At 48.1% G+C, this 22,691-nt stretch overlaps 1 protein-coding gene across 2 annotated transcripts in view; it reads left to right on the forward strand.

Moving 5' to 3' along the window:
* LOC126194973 (heterogeneous nuclear ribonucleoprotein A1, A2/B1 homolog) overlaps positions 1-22,691 on the forward strand; it is a 64,524-nt gene that overhangs the window by 36,087 nt on the left and 5,746 nt on the right. For both annotated transcript variants that reach the window (XM_049933372.1, XM_049933373.1), the window contains exons 3-4: positions 1,813-2,144; positions 15,002-15,241. In XM_049933372.1, the coding sequence (XP_049789329.1) occupies positions 1,813-2,144; positions 15,002-15,241 (572 nt within the window). The remainder of the gene's footprint in view (positions 1-1,812; positions 2,145-15,001; positions 15,242-22,691) is intronic.

Here is a 22,691-nt window from a genome sequence, read left to right on the forward strand (position 1 = left end):
GAGGTCATAGAATCTGCGGAGCTTCTGGTTGGACCCTTCAGTAGGCTTCAAACCAAATCCTTATCAGTTCTGGACACCATACTGCAAACTATAATCTTTCACCAAGTGAGTGAGGCCACCAGCTTTCACTTCCGCCATAACTCTTGAAGAACTGCAGGTAGGCTCAGAATCCAACATGTCCTTGGTGCCAAGATTAGCCATGACTTGCAGATGACTGTGGCATGCACCATGGATAGTCGCAAGTAGGGGTTTCTCCATATCTCTGATGTGGCCTCCACCCAGCCTAAGAGTTCTTTCCAGCCCTTGATGCTATTTCTGTAACTAGCAAACCCTGTCCCCATGCAGCTGCTTCGACCCTGTTGGGGTAGTGGCCACTTGGCCCACTAACAGAGTGAACCGGAAAGGCCAGGCAGCTGGTCCCCAAATACTCCCCCCCCCTCCCCCCCACCCAAATTGGGTTTGCTATTAGGTGTCTTTGCATCAGAGAGTGTGAGTGAAACAATTGATACTTGAGATGTGCCATGTCAGCTTTTCTGCTGCCACAACACGCTGAAGCAGCAGCTGACCACGGCTGAAATTATTTTCATCGGATTGTGAACTGCAGCTACTTACTCCTGAGTTGGCACACAGCACGCACACTTCCTACGCAATCTACTACCAAATTCAAATGAAAAAATAGTTAACAATTAGGTAATGAACCCTGTTGTCTTTTAGAAATGGATTTACACTACCAAACTTGTTTGGAAAAACAAACAAAAAAAGTGTGAACCCAAGCTAGTAGGAACTACTGACGTCATTGTCACTGACAGTAGTTCACTGCCTGCTGATATCAAGTAATGTAGCTGAAAATTACACTACATAATTACATAACTCACTCAGTTAACAAATACGCAAACTCTTACAACAAAATAAATAGCACTGTAAAAACAGATAAACAATCACTCTTCACTTCTGCTTAGCCTGTAAGAATACCACTAAACTAGCAATGTATACCATCTGTGTACAGACGATAAGCTGCTGCTGAACTCCTCTGCTATAAGACTGTTACTCTGTTTGAGATTGGTAACAGAGGAAGGGAAGAGCTTTTACATAAACAAATAAGCAAAATAGTGTTCATTGTGTACTTGTGTTTGAGTAGTAGCAGAAATGATTCCCCATGTAAAGTGGGACTAATAGACAAAGTGAGCAATTAGGCTGGGTAACAGTATTCTGTCTGTCCAGAATATCTAGCATGCCAAACTTGGTTTGTGTACATCAGTTTTACCTTATGTACAACTGGTCCAAAATGAGGGCAGAGGTCTTCTGCTACGGATGTTTGTCATCTATACCTTCATTTTTGGTTTTATTTTTATATTCCTTCATTATCTCTTCAGTCTATTACCTCCTTGTTTTCCCAAAACTATTGAACTGCTTGTGGGAGGTTCAATCTTTGATATGTATAATATGTAATTATTGTCAACTCTTTAATTTCATTGTCAAGGCACAGATCACAGTCCCCCTTCTCTCTCTCTCTCTCTCTCTCTCTCTCTCTCTCTCTCTCTCTCTCTCTGTGTGTGTGTGTGTGTGTGTGTGTGTGTGTGTGTGTGTGTGTGTGTGTGTGTGTGTTTTTTGTTTTTGATTTGAAAATTCAGAAGATAAGGCAAACGTATAACGGTTGGTGTTTCATTTATTGATTTGTTCTTAAAACATATTGGTCTTATAGTAGCAAACCTATTTAGCTTACACCTGCAGTTTATTCCTGTAGGCTCGATTATCATTTTCAATTTCTTACTTTGAATTTGGGAGATGCAATATTTATATTGTTGCCTGTAGGTCCCGTGGCTTTGGTTTCATCACATATTCAAGGGCACACATGGTGGATGATGCACAAGCTGCACGGCCTCATAAAGTGGACGGGCGTGTGGTGGAACCAAAACGTGCAGTTCCTCGCACAGAAATTGGCAGGCCAGAAGCTGGTGCCACAGTGAAAAAGTTATTTGTTGGTGGCCTCAAAGAAGAGGTGGAAGAAGATGACCTTCGTGAATATTTCCAACAGTTTGGCACTATTGTGTCATGTGCAATTGTTCTCGATAAAGAAACAAGGAAAAAGAGGGGCTTCGGTTTTGTAGAGTTCGATGATTATGATCCAGTTGACAAAATATGTCGTAAGTACTTTTTTATTCATTTTGGATTGTAATTAGAATAGTTGCAGCAACCAGATTTTTATTACTCACGCAATTTGTGGTAAACTGTGCTGAAAACTAAGAATTGAATTTGTAGGTATCAGCAGCTAATTTTTTGAAATGGTTCTTGGAGTATACAATTTTCTGTGAAAGGTATCTGTATAATTACTGTTATGTCTGCCCGTACTGCTTTTGTTGAAATTCCTCTTTGCAGAGGCCTGGTTGGTAGAATATTTTCACATGGAAATGGGTCTTCGTTCAGTTAGCTGGCTCAAGCGGACAGTGCAAACCTTTAAAACAATCTGTTTCATGTGAATAGTGCACACCTCAAAAATAATAATGGAAAACCTTAAGTTAAAGTGAATGACTGGTTAGTGGACAACCTTATGGACAGCTGCTGCAACTCATTTATATTATGTTGGCTCAGCCTGATTCGTTAGCCTTTTTTGCATATGAGGTGGTTTCCAGTTCTTCTTTGGAAAATGCTGCTGTTGGGGCAACTATCTGAAGGCATTAAATGCTCTAGATATCTTGGAATCAAACAATGAAAAATCCAGGATGGAATGCAACTATATTAGGGAAGGAAAGTTGCTACTCCCTACATAGCGGAGATGCTGAGTCACAGATAAGCACAACAAAAAGATTCTCACAATTATAGCTCTCGGCCATTAAGGCCTTTGTCAACAACACATGCACATGCATGTAATTTGCACACAAGACTGCAGTCTCAGGCAACTGAAACCACATATTATTAGGATCTTTGTTGTGCCGATAGGCATTAGCATCTCTGCTATATGGTAAGTAGCAACTTTCCTTCTCTAATATTGTTAGAGATCTTGGAATCTGAAGACGGATTGTAGATAATCACGTAATGCATCATCTGATGAGCAGCCAAAATTGTGTGTTTGAAATTAATTTTACTCATATTTTAAAACCTATTGAAGGAACTCAGTCTTGTAAATGACCTGGAAAAGTGTGCTTGCAGTAGAAACATAAAATTTTTAAAATGCCTCTCATAGTATTGCAGAACAAATAGGTCAAGGACTGAAGTAGATATAGAACATCTAAAACAGGGACAATCATTGTGCCTATATAAACCAAGCTTTAAAAATTTATTTTGCTATTTTACTTGGCTGAGAGACTACCTCTGTTGTGAGAGAACTAAAGGTAGTGGCAATACCGGTCAAGAACTCACATAACTGACATAATGTAGCTTTCTAATGATGATTTTAGATGGGCTCTAGAATCTGCAGTGCATGAAACACTATGCGGTCTACTAGCTCCTGTTCCTTTGCTTAAGCTGTTGCGAATCTCGTCATTTTAAACCTTCCAAACCAGATCAGAGCCACAGTTAATCACTGATAGGTCAACATGGCCACTGTTCTTACTTACACTGGAAAATTGTCTATTGCAGGAGGTTTCAACTCTGCTCTGTGGGGCGTGGGTTCTGTCAGCTCACCTGCAGGCAGATGCAGGTGGCTAGGCGTGGGTTCTGTCAGCTCACCTGCAGGCAGATGCAGGTGGCTAGGCGACTAAGATACTTACGAAAGTTAAATAAGCGAACATGGTTCTTGTTAACATGACAGTTTGAATTGGAGAAATGTTTCAATTAAATGATTATATTAACTCAATTAAGTGTGTACAGCATACTCCTCCTTGCAGGTCTCCACACCCAAGTTATTGACCAAAATTTCATCCTTTTCCTTTGCTCATTAGCATGTGTGTCTGCATTGCTTAACATCAAAATTGGTAAAGGCACCAATTTCCTCCAAATATTGTCTCTTGAAACAGACCATTTGCCATCAAATAACTTAACTGCACACTTTACACAATATTAAAACTGGCGGGCAAGCTACCTATTACTGCTGCATGTTAACGAAGTCTTGCACACTCAAACTAACTTACAGTGAAACATGTTACACAGTCTTAATCTGTCCACACCTGAAGACTTAAGCAGTGCCCGTAAGAAATCTGTGAAATGAACTGTATGTTCAGTTAACTGGGTGTATTTGAATGTAGTATTCAGGGATTGGTCAATTAGATTATGAATGTCATCCACAAGCTCCCACCAGGGGATCCACAACTCTTTTGTGGATACGTGCGTAGCGAGCACGGGACCCCGAGCTGATGTGGCCTTCCTTCCTTTCCTTCCTTTCCGGGCTGCATACCTTCCCTTTCCGCATCCTTCCCCATTTCCCATCTTCGCCACCCCCCCCCCCCCCCCCTTCACCTCTGGCTCTTTATTTCCCTTTCTCTGGGGTTATGGTTTGTGCCTACGTCCGGAGACGGACGCTTGTACATATACTACATTCTTCGCCTTCATTCCTTGCTTGTAAGTCTTCATCCTTCCTTTGTCCTTCTCTTTTCCTTACCTCTTCTCTCTACCTTCTCCGCTGCGGCGTTTGAGACCTCTCTTCTTTCCTTTCCCTTTCTCTTTCTTCCTCCCTGTGCGTGTCTGAAGGCCAACCCACGCACTTCCATGCGTAGCCGGTGACGGGGTAACGCGTAATTCCCCGCCCCGGGTAGACAGGTAGGACACGTACGTACCCCCTGGTAACGGCCAGGCCCAGGGAGGGGTGATTACCCGAGCTGATACCTTCCGAAAGTGCCGATTGGTCCCTCCGTCCGTTTGTCGGGAGGTGTGACCTGAGGTGTGAACAATCACCTAAGGCGGGAGTGCCCTCAGAGAGGGCCCCCACAAGGGAGGAGCGCGCCATCGGAGACGCCGGTAATCATGGGGGATTCTTCCGCAATGGTTTCCTCACCTTCCACTATGTCTGCTCACAAACGTGAGTTCACTGAGTCTCAACCACAATCAGTTCTTCCATCGTTGCCACAGTTCCTTGTTGTTTCTCGGTCTGACGAAGGTCACGACTTCTCCACGGTCAACCCTTTCATTATTCAGAAAGGTGTCGACGCAATTGCAGGTCCTGTAAAGTCTTGTTCCAGATTACGGAATGGCACCCTGTTGTTAGAAACAGTCAGTGCTCTCCAGGCACAAAAATTGCTGCGTACGTCCCTACTACACACCTTCCCTGTCCGGGTGGAACCGCACCGTACCTTAAATTCCTCGCGTGGAGTCGTTTATACACGCTCCCTCGATGGACTGTCTGACGAAGAAATTCAGCACTACCTGTCTGACCAGGGCATAATGGCTGTTCATAGGGTTATGAAAAGGGTTGACACGAACATCATTCCAACCCGCACTGTCTTCTTGACATTTGACAAAGTTCAACTACCATTGAAAATCAAAGCCGGCTATGAGATAATTTCCGTTCGCCCTTACGTCCCGAACCCTACGCGTTGCTATCGGTGCCAGCGGTTCAATCACACCAGCCAGTCCTGTTCCAATCTGGCCAAATGTGTTACGTGTGGCAGGGATGCCCATGAGGGTGCTTGTCCACCTCCATCCCCTCGCTGCATCAACTGTATGGGTGACCACGCCGCTTCCTCTCGAGATTGCCCCGTTTTTAAGGACGAAAAACTCATACAGGAAATTAGGATGAAGGAAAAGGTGTCGACCTTTGCTGCTCGAAAATTATTCGCCAGTCGACAGCCCACCGTGCCTCAGAAAGGAAAATACAGCTCTGTCCTTGCTTCTCCTCGGCCAACAAAGGAGGCGGCCACGCGGACTTGCGACCTCACCTTTAGTGCCACGGTCGTCAGATCGGCCAGTGCAAAGATCGCCCGTTCAACCTCACCACTTTCGCCTGCCCATTCTTTGGCTCACCCTACGTCGAGTTCTGCTAAATCTCGAGCCCAAAAGTCAGACACCAAGACTTCGAAAAAAGAGCATACTCGTGAAGAGTTTTTACGTACGGCAACTTCCCAACCATCGGTTCCTCCTTCCTCTAAACATCATACTTCCAAGAAGGCTACAAAGAAACCCAGTTCCTCTCCTTCTCCGCCAAGGCGTGTCCCATCTACAGCACCACCTGGCGGAAGTCGCCCTCGGCCGTCTTCTGTGTCGCCGAGGCGCACTGCTGGCGGCCGATCAACCGGCCGGTCGCTGGTGGCAGGAGCTGCTCCTGACCAACCTATGGATCAGGATCTTCTGCCTTCGGCTGAATGCCATTCCTTGCTGTCGGTCGCAAGCTCAGAGCAGTCGTTGAGTTGACAGCGACCTTGGTCGCATTCCTCCATTTTCTGTTCACCCTATGTCCATTATCCACTGGAATATCCGCGGTATTCGAGCCAATCGGGATGAATTGTCGATCCTCTTACAATCCTACTCGCCGGTCATCTTCTGTCTTCAGGAAACAAAGCTGCGTCCCCATGACCGCTTTGTTCTCCCTCATTTTCAGTCCGTCCGCTATGATCTCCCCTCTGTTGAAGGCACTCCAGCACACGGAGGACTCATGATTCTTCTCCATGAAGCTGTCCATTATCACCCAATCCATTTAAACACTTCCTTCCAAGCTGTCGCCGTCCGTCTTTCCCTTTCCGGATACACGTTCTCTCTTTGTACTGTATACATTCCATCGTCCACACCAATGGCACGAGCTGATCTCCTTCATCTTCTTGGTCAGCTTCCACCCCCATATTTGCTGGTTGGGGACTTCAATGCTCACCACCCGCTTTGGGGATCTCCACATCCTTGTCCACGTGGCTCACTATTGCTAGACGTCTTCCACCAAGCAGATCTAGTTTGCCTCAACACTGGGGTCCCTACGTTTTTGTCTGCCTCCACAGCAAATTTATCTCATTTGGACCTTGCGGTCGGTACTGTTCCGCTAGCTCGGCGCTTCGAATGGTTCGCCCTTGATGATACACACTCCAGTGACCACTTTCCATGTGTCCTTAGACTGCAGCCTCAACGGCCATATATGCGCCTGCGACGCTGGAAGTTTGCTCAAGCCGATTGGACACTTTTGTCGTCTCTAGCGACATTCGATGACCGTCACTTTCCCAGCGTCGACGATGAGGTCACACATATTACCGACGTTATTCTTACAGCTGCGGAACATTCAATACCACGCACCTCCGAATTGCCCCGGCGCCCCCCAGTTCCTTGGTGGAACGAGGCATGCCGTGATGCACTACGTGAGCGGCGACGTGCTCTCCGCGTTTTCCGCCACCATCCTACTTTGGCCAACTGTATCCGCTATAAGCAGCTACGAGCGCGATGCCGTCGTGTCATCCGCGATAGCAAGAAGGCAAGCTGGAAATTCTTTATTAGCTCATTTAACACCTTCACTCCCGCCTCAGAAGTTTGGAGTCTGCTTCGACGGTTCTCAGGCGCGCCTAGTTTCTCCCTAGTCTCTGGGCTCACTGTCGCGCATGACACATTAGTGGACCCCGTCGCAATTTCTAACTCGTTGGGTCAGCACTTTGCCGAGATTTCGAGCTCTTCAAATTACCCGCCAGCGTTTCTCCCGAAGAAACGTGCAGCGGAAGTGCGACCTCTTGCTTTCTCCTCTCAAAATCGCGAAAGCTACAATACTGTTTTCTCCTTGTGGGAACTCCAACATGCACTATCTTCTTCTCGCTCCTCCGCCCCAGGACCAGATGGTATCCACGTCCAAATGTTGCTGCATTTATCAACCCATAGTCTGCGTTACCTCCTTCGCCTTTATAATCGAATGTGGACCGACAGTACTTTTCCCAGACGATGGCGGGAAGCTATCGTCGTTCCTGTTCCGAAACCTGGAAAGGACAAACATCTCCCCTCTAGCTATCGCCCCATTTCTCTCACGAGTAGTGTCTGTAAGGTTTTGGAGCGTATGGTGAATTACCGTTTAGCGTGGTGGCTGGAATCCCGCAGTCTTTTAACACCTGCCCAATGCGGATTCCGAAAGCATCGTTCTGCAGTTGACCATCTTGTTGCTCTCTCCACTTATATCATGAACAATTTTCTCCGGAAACGCCAAACAGTAGCAATATTTTTTGATCTGGAGCGAGCATACGATACCTGTTGGAGGACAGGCATCCTCCGCACACTGTTCTCTTGGGGCTTTCGAGGCCGGCTGCCCCTTTTTCTTCGCGAATTTATGGCAGAGCGCACATTTAGGGTGCGGGTGAACACTACTCTCTCCCGCACTTTCTCCCAAGAAAACTGGGTACCCCAGGGCTCCATGCTGAGTGTTGTACTGTTTGCCATCGCTATAAATCCAATTGTGGATTGTCTCCTTCCCGATGTCTCGGGCTCCCTCTTTGTGGATGATTTTGCGATCTACTACAGCTCTCAACGGACTAGCCTTCTTGAACGTCTTCAAGGATGTCTCGATCGCCTCCACTCTTGGAGCATCGAAACAGGCTTCCGTTTCTCTCCCAGTAAGACCGTTTGTGTTAATTTTTGGCGACGTAAGGAGTTTCTTCCGCCCTCCTTACATCTAGGACCTGTCAACCTTCCGTTTTCAGACGTCGCTAAATTCTTGGGTCTTACGTTTGGCAGAAAACTGTGCTGGTTCTCCCAAGTTTCCTATCTTTCGGCTCGCTGTCTGCGATCGCTTAACACCCTCCGTGTCCTGAATGGTACCTCCTGGGGAGCGGACCGAGTGGTCCTTCTCCGCCTCTATTGCGCCTTAGTGCGCTCGAAATTGGATTATGGAAGCATAGTCCACTCCTCTGCTCGGCCGTCTATTCTTCGGCGTCTCGACTCTATCCACCACCGTGGATTACGTTTAGTGTCTGGAGCTTTTTACACTAGCCCTGTGGAAAGCCTTTATGCTGAGACTGCTGAACCTCCGTTGTCCAATCGGCGAGCGGTCCTTCTAAGTCGTTATGCTAGCCATCTGTCTTCCATGCCTGCTAATCCAGCCCATGCCCTTTTTTTCGACGCCTCATTTGATGTAGGGTATGCTGGCCGCTACTCCTCCCTACTACCCCCGGGAGTCCGCTTCCGTCAACTGCTCCATTCTCTTTCCTTCCGCTTTCCTAAAACCTTTTTGACAACTTCGGGTACGGCACCGCCTTGGCTCCATCCCCGGATCTGCCTGCTCCGTGACCTTTGTCGATTTCCCAAGGATGGTACCCCTACACTTGTTTATCGTCGTGCATTTTCTGCTCTATGTGCACAAATGACGGACGCCACATTTATTTACACCGACGGCTCTTCAACAGTTCTACTCCTTCTTCTGTTGTCTGGGGTAGCCTGCGCCGGCTATCTGGCACTAAGGTCCACTCCCCAGTTTCTGGCTTGAAGGTCGCGAATGAAGTCCTTGTGGCCCCTGAGGCTGTCTCCAATGCCTTCTGCCGCTTTTTCGCCGAGGTTTCGAGCTCCGCTCATTACCACCCTGCCTTCCTCCCCCGCAAACAGGCAGAGGAGGCGAGGCCACCTAACTTCCGCTCCTCGAATCGTGAGGGTTATAATGCCCCATTCACCATGCGGGAACTGGAAAACGCACTTGGCCGATCACGGTCCTCCGCTCCAGGGCCTGATTCTATTCATATCCAGATGCTGAAGAACCTTTCTCCTGCGGGTAAAGGTTTTCTTCTTCGTACTTACAATCGCATCTGGATTGAGGGACATGTTCCCGCATGCTGGCGCGAGTCTATTGTTGTCCCGATTCCTAAGCCGGGGAAGGACAAGCACTTGCCTTCCAGTTATCGCCCTATCTCGCTTACCAGCTGTGTCTGTAAAGTGATGGAGCGAATGGTTAACTCTCGATTGGTTTGGCTGCTCGAGTCTCGACGCCTACTTACCAATGTACAATGTGGATTTCGAAGGCGCCGCTCTGCTGTCGACCATCTGGTTACCTTGTCGACCTTCATCATGAATAACTTCTTGCGGAAGCGCCCGACCGCGGCTGTGTTCTTTGATTTGGAGAAGGCTTACGACACCTGTTGGAGGGCGGGCATTCTCCGCACCATGCATACGTGGGGCTTTCGCGGTCGCCTCCCTTTTTTTATTCGTTCCTTTTTAATGGATAGACAGTTTTGGGTGCGTGTGGGTTCTGTCCTGTCCGACACCTTTCGCCAGGAGAATGGGGTGCCACAGGGCTCAGTTTTGAGCGTCGCTCTCTTCGCCATCGCGATCAATCCAATAATGGATTGCCTCCCAGCTGATGTCTCAGGCTCCCTTTTCGTGGACGATTTTACCATCTATTGCAGCGCGCAGTGTCCACGTGTCCTGGAGCGCTGTCTTCAGCGTTCTCTTGACCGTCTTTACTCTTGGAGTGTCGCCAATGGCTTCCGTTTTTCTGCCGAGAAGACGGTCTGTATTAACTTCTGGCGCTACAAAGAGTTTCTCCCACCGTCCTTACGACTCGGTCCCGTTGCTCTCCCACTCGTGGAGACAATCAAATTTTTAGGCCTTACCTTTGACAGGAAACTTAGCTGGTCTCCACATGTGTCATATTTGGCCGCCCGTTGTACCCGTTCTTTAAATGTCCTCCGTGTTCTCAGTGGTATGTCGTGGGGAGCGGATCGAACCGTCCTACTTCGTCTATATCGGTCGATCGTCCGCTCCAAGCTGGATTATGGGAGCTTCATATACTCCTCTGCACGGCCATCCATCTTACGCCGCCTCAACTCCATACAACATCGGGGTTTACGACTTGCGATCGGAGCATTTTATACCAGTCCCGTAGAGAGTCTTCATGCTGACGCTGGCGAATTGCCACTCACCTACCGGCGCGATATACTGCTTTGTCGGTATGCCTGTCGGCTACTGTCAATGCCCGACCATCCTTCTTATCGTTCCTTTTTTGACGACTCTCTTGACTTTCAATACGGGTTGTATGTCTCTGCCTTGCTACCCCCTGGAGTTCGCTTTCGTCGCCTCCTTCAACACCTTCATTTTTCACTCCCTGCAACCTTTCGAGTGGGCGAGAGCCGCACGCCACCTTGGCTCCAGGCTCAGGTCCGCGTTCACCTCGACCTCAGCTCGCTCCCAAAAGAGGTCACCCCCGGTTCGGTCTACCACTCCCGTTTTTTGGAACTTCGTTCGAAGTTCAACAACATGACTTTCATTTATACAGATGGCTCTAAGACCAATGACGGGGTCGGGTGTTCCTTTATTGTCGGGGCACAAAGTTTCCAATACCGGCTCCATGGCCATTGTTCGGTCTTCACAGCTGAGCTCTTTGCCCTCTACCAGGCTGTTCTGTACATCTGCCGCCACCGACATTCTGCTTATGTCATCTGCTCAGATTCCCTGAGCGCCATCCAGAGCCTTAGTGATCCGTACCCGGTTCACCCTTTCGTACACCGGATCCAACGCTCTCTTCAGCAGCTGGTGGACGTCGGTACGCCGGTTAGCTTTATGTGGGTTCCTGGCCATGTCGGTATCCCTGGGAACGAAGCTGCAGATGCCGCGGCCAAGGCTGCGGTCCTCCAGCCTCGGACAGCTTCTTGTTGTGTCCCTTCGTCCGATTTTAGCAGGGTCATTTGTCGGCGCGTTGTGTCGCTGTGGCATGCCGATTGGGCTGCACTTACCGACAACAAGCTTCGGGCCTTAAAACCTCTTCCCGTGGCTTGGACGTCCTCCTCACGCCCTTCTCGGCGGGAGGAGGTCGTTTTAGCAAGGTTAAGAATTGGACACTGCCGGTTCAGCCATCGCCATCTGCTGACGGCTGCGCCGGCGCCGTTCTGCCCATGTGGGCACTTGCTGACGGTTAGTCACATTTTAATGTCCTGTCCCGATCTTAAAACACTGCGCCTCGATCTTAACCTGCCTACTACTTTAGATGCCATTTTAGCGGATGACCCACGAGCAGCTGCTCGTGTTCTTTGTTTTATCAATTTGACAAACCTCGCTAAGGACATTTGATGATGTTTTTTAATCCTATGCCTGTCAGTCTGTCTTTTATTGTGCTTTCCCTTTTAGTTGTTGTTGTCAACTTGTGCCTCGCGGTGCATTCTTAGAGTAGTCAGGGCGCTAATGACCATTGAAGTTGTGCGCCCGAAAAACCACAAAAAAAAAAAAAAAAAAAAAAAAAACCGACGGCTCGAAAACATCGTTAGGTGTAGGGAGTGCCTATATTGTTGGCAACACCCCAAATCAATTTCGGCTTCCCGACCAGTGTTCGGTGTATACTGCGGAGCTTTACGCTGTTCTCCATGCTATCCACTACATCCGCCGCCATCGGCGGATACAGTACGTTATCTGCTCAGATTCTCTCAGCTCTCTCCTCAGTCTCCAAGCTCTTTACCCTGTGCACCCTCTGGTCCACCGGATTCAGGACTGTCTGCGCTTGCTCCATCTGGGGGGCGTCTCGGTGGCGTTCCTCTGGCTCCCGGGACACGCTGGTATCTGTGGGAATGAGGCGGCCGATATAGCGGCCAAGGCTGCAGTCTCTCTTCCTCGGCCAGCTATTCAATCGCTTCCCTTCACCGATCTACGGAGCGGTTTATGTCGCAAAGTTGCTCATTTATGGCATGCGCATTGGTTAACACTTCCCAATAATAAATTGCGGGAAGTGAAAGCTCTTCCTTGCGCTTGGACTTCTTCCTCCCGAACGCGTCGTCGGGAGGAGGTAATTTTAACTAGACTCCGGATAGGGCACTGTCTTTTTAGCCATCGACATCTTTTAAGCGGCGATCCTCCCCCACTCTGTCCCCACTGCTCTCAGCTGAGGACGGTAAGACACCTTTTAATTGAATGCCCCTATTTTAATCCGTTACGCGCCCGTCTACAGCTATCGCCTGATCTATCGTCGATTTTAGCAGATGACACGCGCTCAGCCGACCGCGTTCTCCAGTTTATTAGTGCTAGTGAAATGACGTCAGTCATTTGAAGCTTTTTTTGGGGACAACCAACCCCTTTCTGTAGTGGATTTTTAAGCCTTCCTTCTGCTTTTAGTTTCTCCAATTTTATGACTTCGTTCCCATTCCTGCTGCTTTTCAGTTTCGGTTTTTTTTTACTATTTCCTAAGTCACAGGCTGGGCGCTAATGACCATAGCAGTTTTGCGCCCTAAAACCAAACCAAAAAAAAATCCACAAAGCTAATCGTACATCTATTGGTCATCAGGACAACTAAGTAAACTGAGAGTCATTACTGTCCTTCCAGATTATTCATACAAAAGAAGTGTTTCCCAAGGTAGTCTTTATTATTCCCACCACCTTCTTCCCCCCCCCCCCCCAAAAAACACACACACACACACACACACACACACACACACAAAACTTAACTTTTTAGTAATTTTGAAAAACATCCTTAAGAATTTTGGTGAAATTTTTGACCATTACTTTTAGAAATTTTGATATTTCTAATGGTCTTCAGACAACAAAAGAGACAGTGTGGTACTGGGGTGCAAGACTCTCCAGTCTCTTGCAGTTGACTCACATATTGTGTGCAGCCTATCTTTTTCTCGTGTCTGACGGCTGTATGATCATCTTCACAAACTCTTCTCCGAAGACTCTCTAGCTGGTTAAGGGAATTTCAAAATAGACTGATTCTGTGCTCTCAGGATACTTTTGTTCAACTCTATTTTCAGCTCCACAATAAAAAAACTTCACAAATTTCACATAAGCGTTCAACTCTCGCGAGTCAACCATGTTTTGGACCATTAGAAACCAACAGATACAATTATAATGTTACACCATCAAAGAATAGAGCGTGCTTGCTCTTTGTATGCCGTATTCTCCCAATACATGTCCATCCTGCGCGCGTACACTGCCCCTTCCCCCCCTCCCCTCCCCCTTCTACACACACACACACACACACACACACACACACAGAGAGAGAGAGAGAGAGAGAGAGAGAGAGAGAGAGAGAGAGAGAGAGAGAGAGATATTATAATGGTGTTGGAAATATCAAATTGTAGATTACAAATTCTATTAAGCATGAGGAAACCGGCTCACCAATGTTTGGAAAGTGTCTGTGTATGTGTACTCACAGCCAGTGCCCCCCCCCCTCTCTCTCTCTCCCCCCCTCTCTCCCCCCCCCTCTCTCTCCCCCCCTCTCTCTCCCCCCCTCTCTCTCCCCCCCTCTCTCTCCCCCCCTCTCTCTCCCCCCCTCTCTCTCCCCCCCTCTCTCTCCCCCCCTCTCTCTCCCCCCCTCTCTCTCCCCCCCTCTCTCTCCCCCCCTCTCTCTCCCCCCCTCTCTCTCCCCCCCTCTCTCTCCCCCCCTCTCTCTCCCCCCCCCTCTCTCCCCCCCTCTCTCTCCCCCCCTCTCTCTCCCCCCCCTCTCTCCCCCCCTCTCTCTCCCCCCCCTCTCTCCCCCCCTCTCTCTCCCCCCCTCTCTCTCCCCCCCTCTCTCTCCCCCCCTCTCTCTCCCCCCCTCTCTCTCCCCCCCTCTCTCTCCCCCCCTCTCTCTCCCCCCCCTCTCTCCCCCCTCTCCCCCCTCTCCCCCTCTCCCCCTCCCCCTCTCCCCCCCTCTCCCCCCTCTCCCCCCTCTCCCCCCTCTCCCCCCTCTCCCCCCTCTCCCCCCTCTCCCCTCTCTCCCCTCTCTCCCCTCTCTCCCCCCTCTCCCCCCTCTCCCCCCTCTCCCCCCTCTCCCCCCTCTCCCCCCTCTCCCCCCTCTCCCCCCTCTCCCCCCTCTCCCCCCTCTCCCCCCTCTCCCCCCTCTCCCCCCTCTCCCCCCTCTCCCCCCTCTCCCCCCTCTCCCCCCTCTCCCCCCTCTCCCCCCTCTCCCCCCTCTCCCCCTCTCCCCCCTCTCCCCCCTCTCCCCCCCTCCCCCCTCTCCCCCCTCTCCCCCCTCTCCCCCCTCTCCCCCTCTCCCCCCTCTCCCCCCTCTGCCCCATCTCGCCCCTCTGCCCCATCTCGCCCCTCTCCCCCCCTCTCTCTCCCCCTCTCCCCCCCTCTCTCCCTCTCCCTCTCTCCCCCCTCTCCCCCCCTCCATCTTATGTCCTCCAAATGTTGCCTCTTGGAACAGACCATTTGCCATTAAATAACATGCTGCACATTTTACACAATATAGTCACTCTAAATTTCTGTTAATCTTATGGCTTTTCAGTTTCAAGAAATCACCAGATTAATGGAAAACACATAGATGTGAAAAAAGCATTGCCAAAGGGTGATGTAGGATTGAGCCGTGGAGGACCTGGGGGCCGTGGAATGGACGGACCCCGAGGAGGAGGAGGAATGGGTGGTGGAAGTAGTTGGGGTGCCCGTGGTGGTAGAGGAGACTGGGGCAATGGCCCTGGTTTTGGAGGAGGATTTGATGGTGGCAGAGGCATGGATGATAGTTGGAGAGGTAAGTGCAGTAATATAATAATGTTTTGTTCTATGCTCTGTAATATTTAGTGGTAGATAAAATTCCCATACCTCGCTTGTGTAATCTTGTATTTATGATGATGCCACGTGCGAATGCGCTATAATAGAATGAAAAATACTTTCATGTGGCTGTTATAGGTTGTTTTTTCATTTGACTTAGTTTGGTGTCATTCAAAAGCCTCATCTGGAAACAGATTGTATTCAAAGATTTTCGCTCTCTTTGCTTTTTTAACAATTTCTTTCAAACCTTTCTTGGCTTTTTAAATTGTGGTTCCCACTTTGGGTTTGACCTCCAGTTTCCAAATTTTACGAAAGTGTGGGCTGTTTGGGAAGGACACCTTACTGTTGGGTATTAACTCTCCACTGTGCCTTCCCAGGGAGTCCACAACTCTTTTGCGGATATGTGTGTGTCGAGCACGGGGCCCCGAGCTAGTGCAGCTCTTTCCAGGCTGCATACCTTCCCTTTCCACATCCATCCCTGTCCCCAATGGTTCCCCCCCCACCCCCTGCCTTTCCCCTTTCCCTTCTCCCTCTCTTTTGGAGTATGTTTTGCTCCTAAGTGTGGAGACAGGTGCTTGTGAATGTATGATCTGGTTTCTTTTCTTTTATCTCTAATGGAAAGTCTGTCTTTCCTTTGTTCTTATCTTTTCCTTGATTCTTCTCTTTACCTTCTTATCTGCTGTGGTAATTGAGAATTCTTCTCTTCTCTCCTTTTCTTTGTTCCTCCATTTGTCTTTCTTTCCTGTGCATGTCTGGAGGCCAACACACGTGTTCCCACACATAGCTGGTGATGGGATAACACGTAAATCCCTGCCCAGGATAGACAAGTAGAACACTTACGTAGCCCCTGGTAAAGGCCAGGCTCAGCGAGGGGTGATTACCTGAGCTAGTACCTTGCGAACATGCCGATTTGTCCCTCTATCCCTTTCTCAGGAGGTGTGACCTGAGGTGTGGACAGTCACCTAAGGCGGGAGTGCCCTCAGAGAGGGCCCCCCCTAGGAAGGAGAATGCCATCGGAGGTGCTGGTAATCATTTCACAATGATTTCTTCTACTTCCCACAAGACAACTAGAGGAGTCTCAGCCATGGTTAATTCTTCAGTCAGTGCCAAAGTTCCTAGTTGTTTCTCAGTCTGACAAAGGTCAAGACTTGTCCACAGTCAACCCTTTTGTTATTCATAAAGGTGTTCACGCTATTGCAGGTCTTGTAGAGCTTTGTTCGCGGTTATGAAATGGCACCTTGTTGTTAAAAACAGTCAGTGCCCTCCAGGCACATAAATTGCTTTAAACCTACACCTCTACACACGTTCCCTGTCCGGCTGGAAGTGCACCATACTTTAAACTCATCACGCAGTGGTTTATACAAGATCACTTGATGGATTATCCAGTGAGGACATTTAAAATCATGACTTTACGGCCATACATAGTCATGAATAGGGTTGAAAAAGAATCTGTACCAACCCGTACTCTCTTCTTGACATTTGACAGAGTTCAACTTCCATCGAACATTAAAACGGGATATGAGAATTTCTGTTCACCCTTGTATTCCCAACCCTACGCGTTGCTATCAGTGTCAGCAGTTTTAATCATACCAGCCAGTAGTGTTCTAATACAGCCTTTAGAGTCTGTCCTATTTTTAAACAGGGACAAATTATTAGGAAATTGGAGTGAAGAAAAAGGTGTGAACTTTCGCAGCTTGCAAGTTATTTGCGCGTGTGCTATTGTGCTCCCAGTGGGTAAATGTAGCGCTGTCCTCGCCTCTCTTAATTACTGAGGAGGTAGCCACGCAGACTTGCAATCTCACCTTTAGTGCCACGGTTGCCAGATAGGCCAGCCCAAAGACCATCCCTTCAGCCTCTGCACTATCACCTGCTCACTCTAAGGCTCAACCTTCATCGGATCCTGCTAAATCACGGTCCCCAAAATCGGACACGCAGACTTTCCAAGAAAGAACCTACTCGTGAAGATTTTTTACATACCCAGACCTCACAACCATTGACTCCTCCCTAATCTCAATGTCCTGCTTCCAAGAAGGCTCATGAGAAACAAAGTTCCTCTCCTTCTCCACCACAGCATGTCTCTTCTACAGCGCCACTCAGCAGTAGCTGCCCTTGGCCATATCCATGTCACTGAGATGCACAGCTGGCAGCCGATCAACCAGCTGGTCACTGGCGGCAGGAACTGTACCTTTCCCAGAAGATGGTGGGAATCTATTGCATTCCTGTTCAGAAACCTGGAAAGGACGAACATCTCCCCTCTAGCTGTTGCTCAGTCTCTCTCAAGAGTAGTGTAAGTAAAGTTTTGGAGCATATCGTAAATTGCTGGTATATATGATGGTGGCTGGAGACCCAAAACCTTTCAACACGTGCCCAAAGCAGTTTCCGAAAGCATCGTTCTGCAGTTGACCTTCTTGTTGCTCTTTCCCCTTATATCATGAACAATTTTCTCAGGAAATGCCAAACGCTAGGTATTTTTTTGATCTGTAGAGGGCATACGATACCTTTTACAGGACAGGCATCCTCCGTACACTGTTCTCTAGGGGCTTTCGAGGTTGGCTACCCCTTTTCATCCGTGAACTTATGTTAAGAGTGCACATTTAAGGTGCAGGTGAACACTACTCTCTCCCGTACTTTCTCCAAAGAAAACAGGATGCCCCGTGCTAAGTGTTGTACTGTTTGCCATCGCCGTAAATCCAATTATGGATTGCCTCCTTCCCAATGTTTTGGGTTCCCTCTTTGTTGATGATTTTACAGTCTGCTACAGCTCTCAACGGACCAACCTTCTTGAATGACATCTTCAAGGATGTCTGGATTGCCTCCACTTGTGGAGCATCGAAACCAGCTCCAATTTTTCACCCAGTAAGACTGTTGTGTAAACTTTGGGCGTCATCCAGAGTTTTATCTGCTGTCCCTACATCTAGGCCCTGTTGACCTTCCATTTGCGGACGTCGCCAAATTCTTGGGACTTACGTTGAACAGGAAATTGTGCTGGTCTTCTCGTTACATATCTTTCAGCTTGCTGTCTACGATCCCTCGATACCCTCAGTGTTCTGAGTGGTAACTCCTGGGGATTAGACAGAGTGGTCCTCCTCTGCCTATATCGCACCTTAGTGTGCTCGAAATTGGACTATGCTTGTATAGTTCACTCTTCTGCCCGGCCGTTTATTCTTCGGCACCAAGACTCTGTCCACCACTGTGGATTGCATTTAGTGTCTGTAGCTTTTTACACCAGCCCCGTGGAGAGCCTTTACGCTGAGACTGCTGAACCTCCACTGTCCAATCGGCGAGCTGTCCATGTGAGTCGTTACTCTAGTCACGTCTTCCATGCCTGCTCATCTGACCCATGCCCCTTTTTTTCGACACCCTAAAGGGTATGCAGGCCACCTTTCATCTCTACTACTACTACTACTACTACTACTACTACTACCACCGCCACCACCACCGGGACTCTGCTTCTGTCAGCTGCTACATTCCCTTCCCTTCCATTCTCTTAAAGAGATGAATACACTAAGCAGATTCAGAAGGATGTAGGTTGCAGTATGTACTGGGAGATGAAGCAGTTTGCACAGGATAGAGTAGCATGGAGAGCTGCATCAAACCAGTCTCAGGACTGAAACCACAACAACAATTTTCTCCTCTCTTAAACACTGAACATTGCAGTGAATGAGGAGGGTGCGGTTCGAGACAGGTGACACATCCGTCACCATAAACGGATTCAGTATATTATATGGTGGTAAGACACCACCTTGGCTTCACCCCTGGACCTGCCTTCTGTGACCTTTGTCAGCTTCCCGAGGGTAGTAACCCCCCTCCCTATAATTTGTCGGGCATTTGCTGCTCTATGCACACAAATGGAGGATGCCACATTTATTTATACTGACTGCTCAAAGACTACCGTTGGTGTTGGGAGTGCATATATTGTTGGCGACACCCCTGTTAGATTTTGGCTTCCCGGCCAGTGTTTGGTTTTTACTGCGGAGCTTTATGCTGTTCTCCAGGCTGTCCAATACATCAGTCACCATAAACGGATTCAGTATATTATATGCTTGGATTTGCTCAGCTTTCTTTTCAACTTCCAGGCTGTTTATCCTGTGTACCCTCTGGTCCACTGGATTCAGGACTGCCTCCACATGCTCCACTTGGGGGCATCTCCATGGCATTCCTCTGGATCCCAGGGTGTGCTGTTATCCACAGAAACGAGGCAGCTGATATAGCAGCAAAGGCTGCAGTCTCCCGTGCTTGGCCCACTGTTTGCATGGTTCTCTTTGCTGATCTACAGAGCGTTTTATGTTGTGTTGCTCTTTTATGGCACACACATTGATCTGCCCTTCCCAATAAATTACGGGACATAAAACCTCTTCCCTGTGCTTGGACCTCTTCCTCCTGGCCTCCTTGTTGGGAGGAGGAATTTTAACTATACTCTGGATTGGGCACTGTCTGCATCTTTCAAGTGGTGATACTCACCCACTTTGTCCACACTGATATCAATTGAGGATGGTGAGACACCTTTTACTTCAGTGCTCCTATTTTAATCTGCTATGCACCCGTTTACAGCTGTCGCCTGATATATCTTCCCTTTTAGCGGATGACACACCTCAGCCGATTGCATCCTTAAGTTTATCAGTGTCAGTGAGATGACATCGGTCATTTGAAGCTCTTCCTGGGGAAAACAAGCCCCCTTCAATAGCAATTCTCTAATATTTCCTTCTGTTTTTAGTTTCCACCCTCCTTGAGTTTCTCTCCCATTGCTGCTGATTTAAATTTAGGTTTTTTACCCTTCACTAAGCCACAGGAAAAAAAAAACTGCACTGTGTGCTGTTATCTTTCGCATCTACCATTCAAGTAGATATTTCACTGCCCCTGAAATCTAGCACAGTAGCGAGTCAGTAGCAGTGGGGTTGTCATGTAGCCTCTCGGTGGTAGCCCTCAGACAACACAGGAATCTCACTGCCGATGCCAGACCTGTAACCTCCCTGTGTCGGCCAAGGCATTGATGCCTCTAAAACTTCAGGTTACCGGGAGGACTCGGGACAACAGCTACTGAGGCAGGTAGCCTTTGCTCTGGCAGGTTGTTACCCATGGGGAGAGCCTCCGATTGCAGTGATTGGTTTTGGGATGGGTGGTCTGCAATGACATGGATCAAACTTATTGGTAGCCCTGCCAACACAAACACCTCAGCTGTCAGGAACAGTGACTTTAAGGCAGAGGTTTACCATACTAAGGTATTTACGTCATTCTCAGTTTCTCTAGATGAGAGCCAGATAAGGAGAAATGGAAGTGAACAATTTGCTGAGTTCTTGGTACGTTCCCAAACTGATGGCAGATCTTTTGCTACCAAAGCCACTGTTTTTCATTGAAGATATGGAAGATTGGTTTGGGAGGTTTCAGCAATAGAAAAGATGACAAATGAATCTTTGCTGATCAAAACATCATCATGCAAACCAATCGCCTGCACTTCAGGCCTGTTTAATGATAAATGTACCAGTCACCATTTATCCTCATAACAAGCTCCATAGAATTCAATGCGTTACCTTCCACCAGGACCAAATGCTGCAAACTGATATATGAACTAATCCAGTGCAGTGTGGTGTCTGTTTTGTTCCCCACATCCACAAGGGAGCCAAAGATAATACTAAAAATGGACACTGGAGCTTTTATCCTCACCTTTGATGGCAACATTTTGTGTGAGAAGGTTAGGGTCATGGTTTATAGGTGTGATTTCAGGCCTTATTTTCCTCCACCGATGAGCTGTTTCAGGTGCTAGTGGTTCAGATACATGTCCTGCAGCATTAACGAGGCTACCTGTTGGGCATGTAGATGGGCATCTCATGAGGGCAGCCCTTGGTGACCAACCCCCTCAATGTGTCACCTGTCTCGAACCGCACCCTCCTCATTCACTGCAATGTTCAGTGTTTAAGAGAGGAGAAATTTGTTGTTGTGGTTTCAGTCCTGAGACTGGTTTGATGCAGCTCTCCATGCTACTCTATCCTGTGCAAACTGCTTCATCTCCCAGTACATACTGCAACCTACATCCTTCTGAATCTGCTTAGTGTATTCATCTCTTGGTTACCCTCTACGATTTTTACCCTCCATGCTGCCCTCCATTATTAAATTGGTGATCATTTGATGCCTCAGAACATGTCCTACCAACTGATCCCTTCTTCTAGTCAAGTTGTGCCACAAACTCCTCTTCTCCCCAATTCTATTCAGTACAGCCTCATTAGTTACGTGATTTACCCATCTAATCTTCAGCATTCTTCTGTAGCACCAAATTTCGAAAGCTTCTATTCTCTTCTTTTCCAAATTTCCATACATGGCCACACTTCATACAAATACTTTCAGAAATGACTTCCTGACGCTTAAATCTATACTCGATGTTAACAAATTTCTCTTCTTCAGAAATGCTTTCTTTGCCAGTCTACATTTTATATCCTCTTTACTTTGCCCTGTCTCATTCCCTTCCCATCCACTGCTTCCCTTTCATGCCCCTCGTCCATTATAACTGCCATCTGGTTTCTGTACAAATTGTAAATAGCCTTTTGCTCCCTATATTTTACCCCTGACACCTTCAGAATTTGAAAGAGAGTATTACAGTCAACATTGTCAAAAGCTTTCTCCAAGTCTACAAATTGAAATTGATGTATAAAACATTTTACCACCTGTCAATGACAAGGTCTCGCAAGGCATCTCCTGGCCTGGTCGTATTCCAGGGCCTGCCCCCACAGTTGGGGAGAGAGTGTCAGATTCCACACCCTATACTCCTGTAGCACTGGTGGTTCCCACACCCTCAGTGTTGCCAGAGAAGCCTAGTCATCTTCTGGTGTTGTCAGGGACGAAGACACCTATCAAAGTGCCCCACACTCAGGACAATGACCAGCAGTCAGTCTGTGAGCAGATGAAAAGTGTGGTCCTTGCCTCTCCCGGAAGATAGTGGGGAAATCTTCACAGAAATCAGTCTCTCAAGGATAAGAAGGGTAAGGAGAAAGGTAAAATATTTTCTGAGGCTGTAAGAGTTCTGTCCACATACTACATATTCTGTAATTGGCGTAGCACTACAGGAAACACGGTTTAGGGCAACACATCTACCTGCTCAAGAAACTACAGACCATACTGTACCAGTTGCATTAATGTTGAGTGTCCAGTGGGGTTTTTACCCTTGTAAACTGATATTTTCAGTGAGCAGGAGTACCTTACCACTGAACTAGAGCCATTGCCATTAGTGCCTGTCAGTTTGGACGACAGTTGTAATTTTTATATATCTCCAGACGGACCTTTTCATTACCACGAGCTGTTACTTCATGGAACAGTTACCATCCCCATTCCTCTTACTTGGGACTTCAATCTTCACAGAAATCAAAGTCTGTGCGGTGACGACACTTGTCTCGGAGGCCGGGTACTAGAACACCTCCTTTAAGAATTGGGTGTATGCTTAT

The sequence above is a fragment of the Schistocerca nitens genome, chromosome 7 (assembly GCF_023898315.1).
Source record: "Schistocerca nitens isolate TAMUIC-IGC-003100 chromosome 7, iqSchNite1.1, whole genome shotgun sequence".
Taxonomy (NCBI): domain Eukaryota; kingdom Metazoa; phylum Arthropoda; class Insecta; order Orthoptera; family Acrididae; genus Schistocerca; species Schistocerca nitens.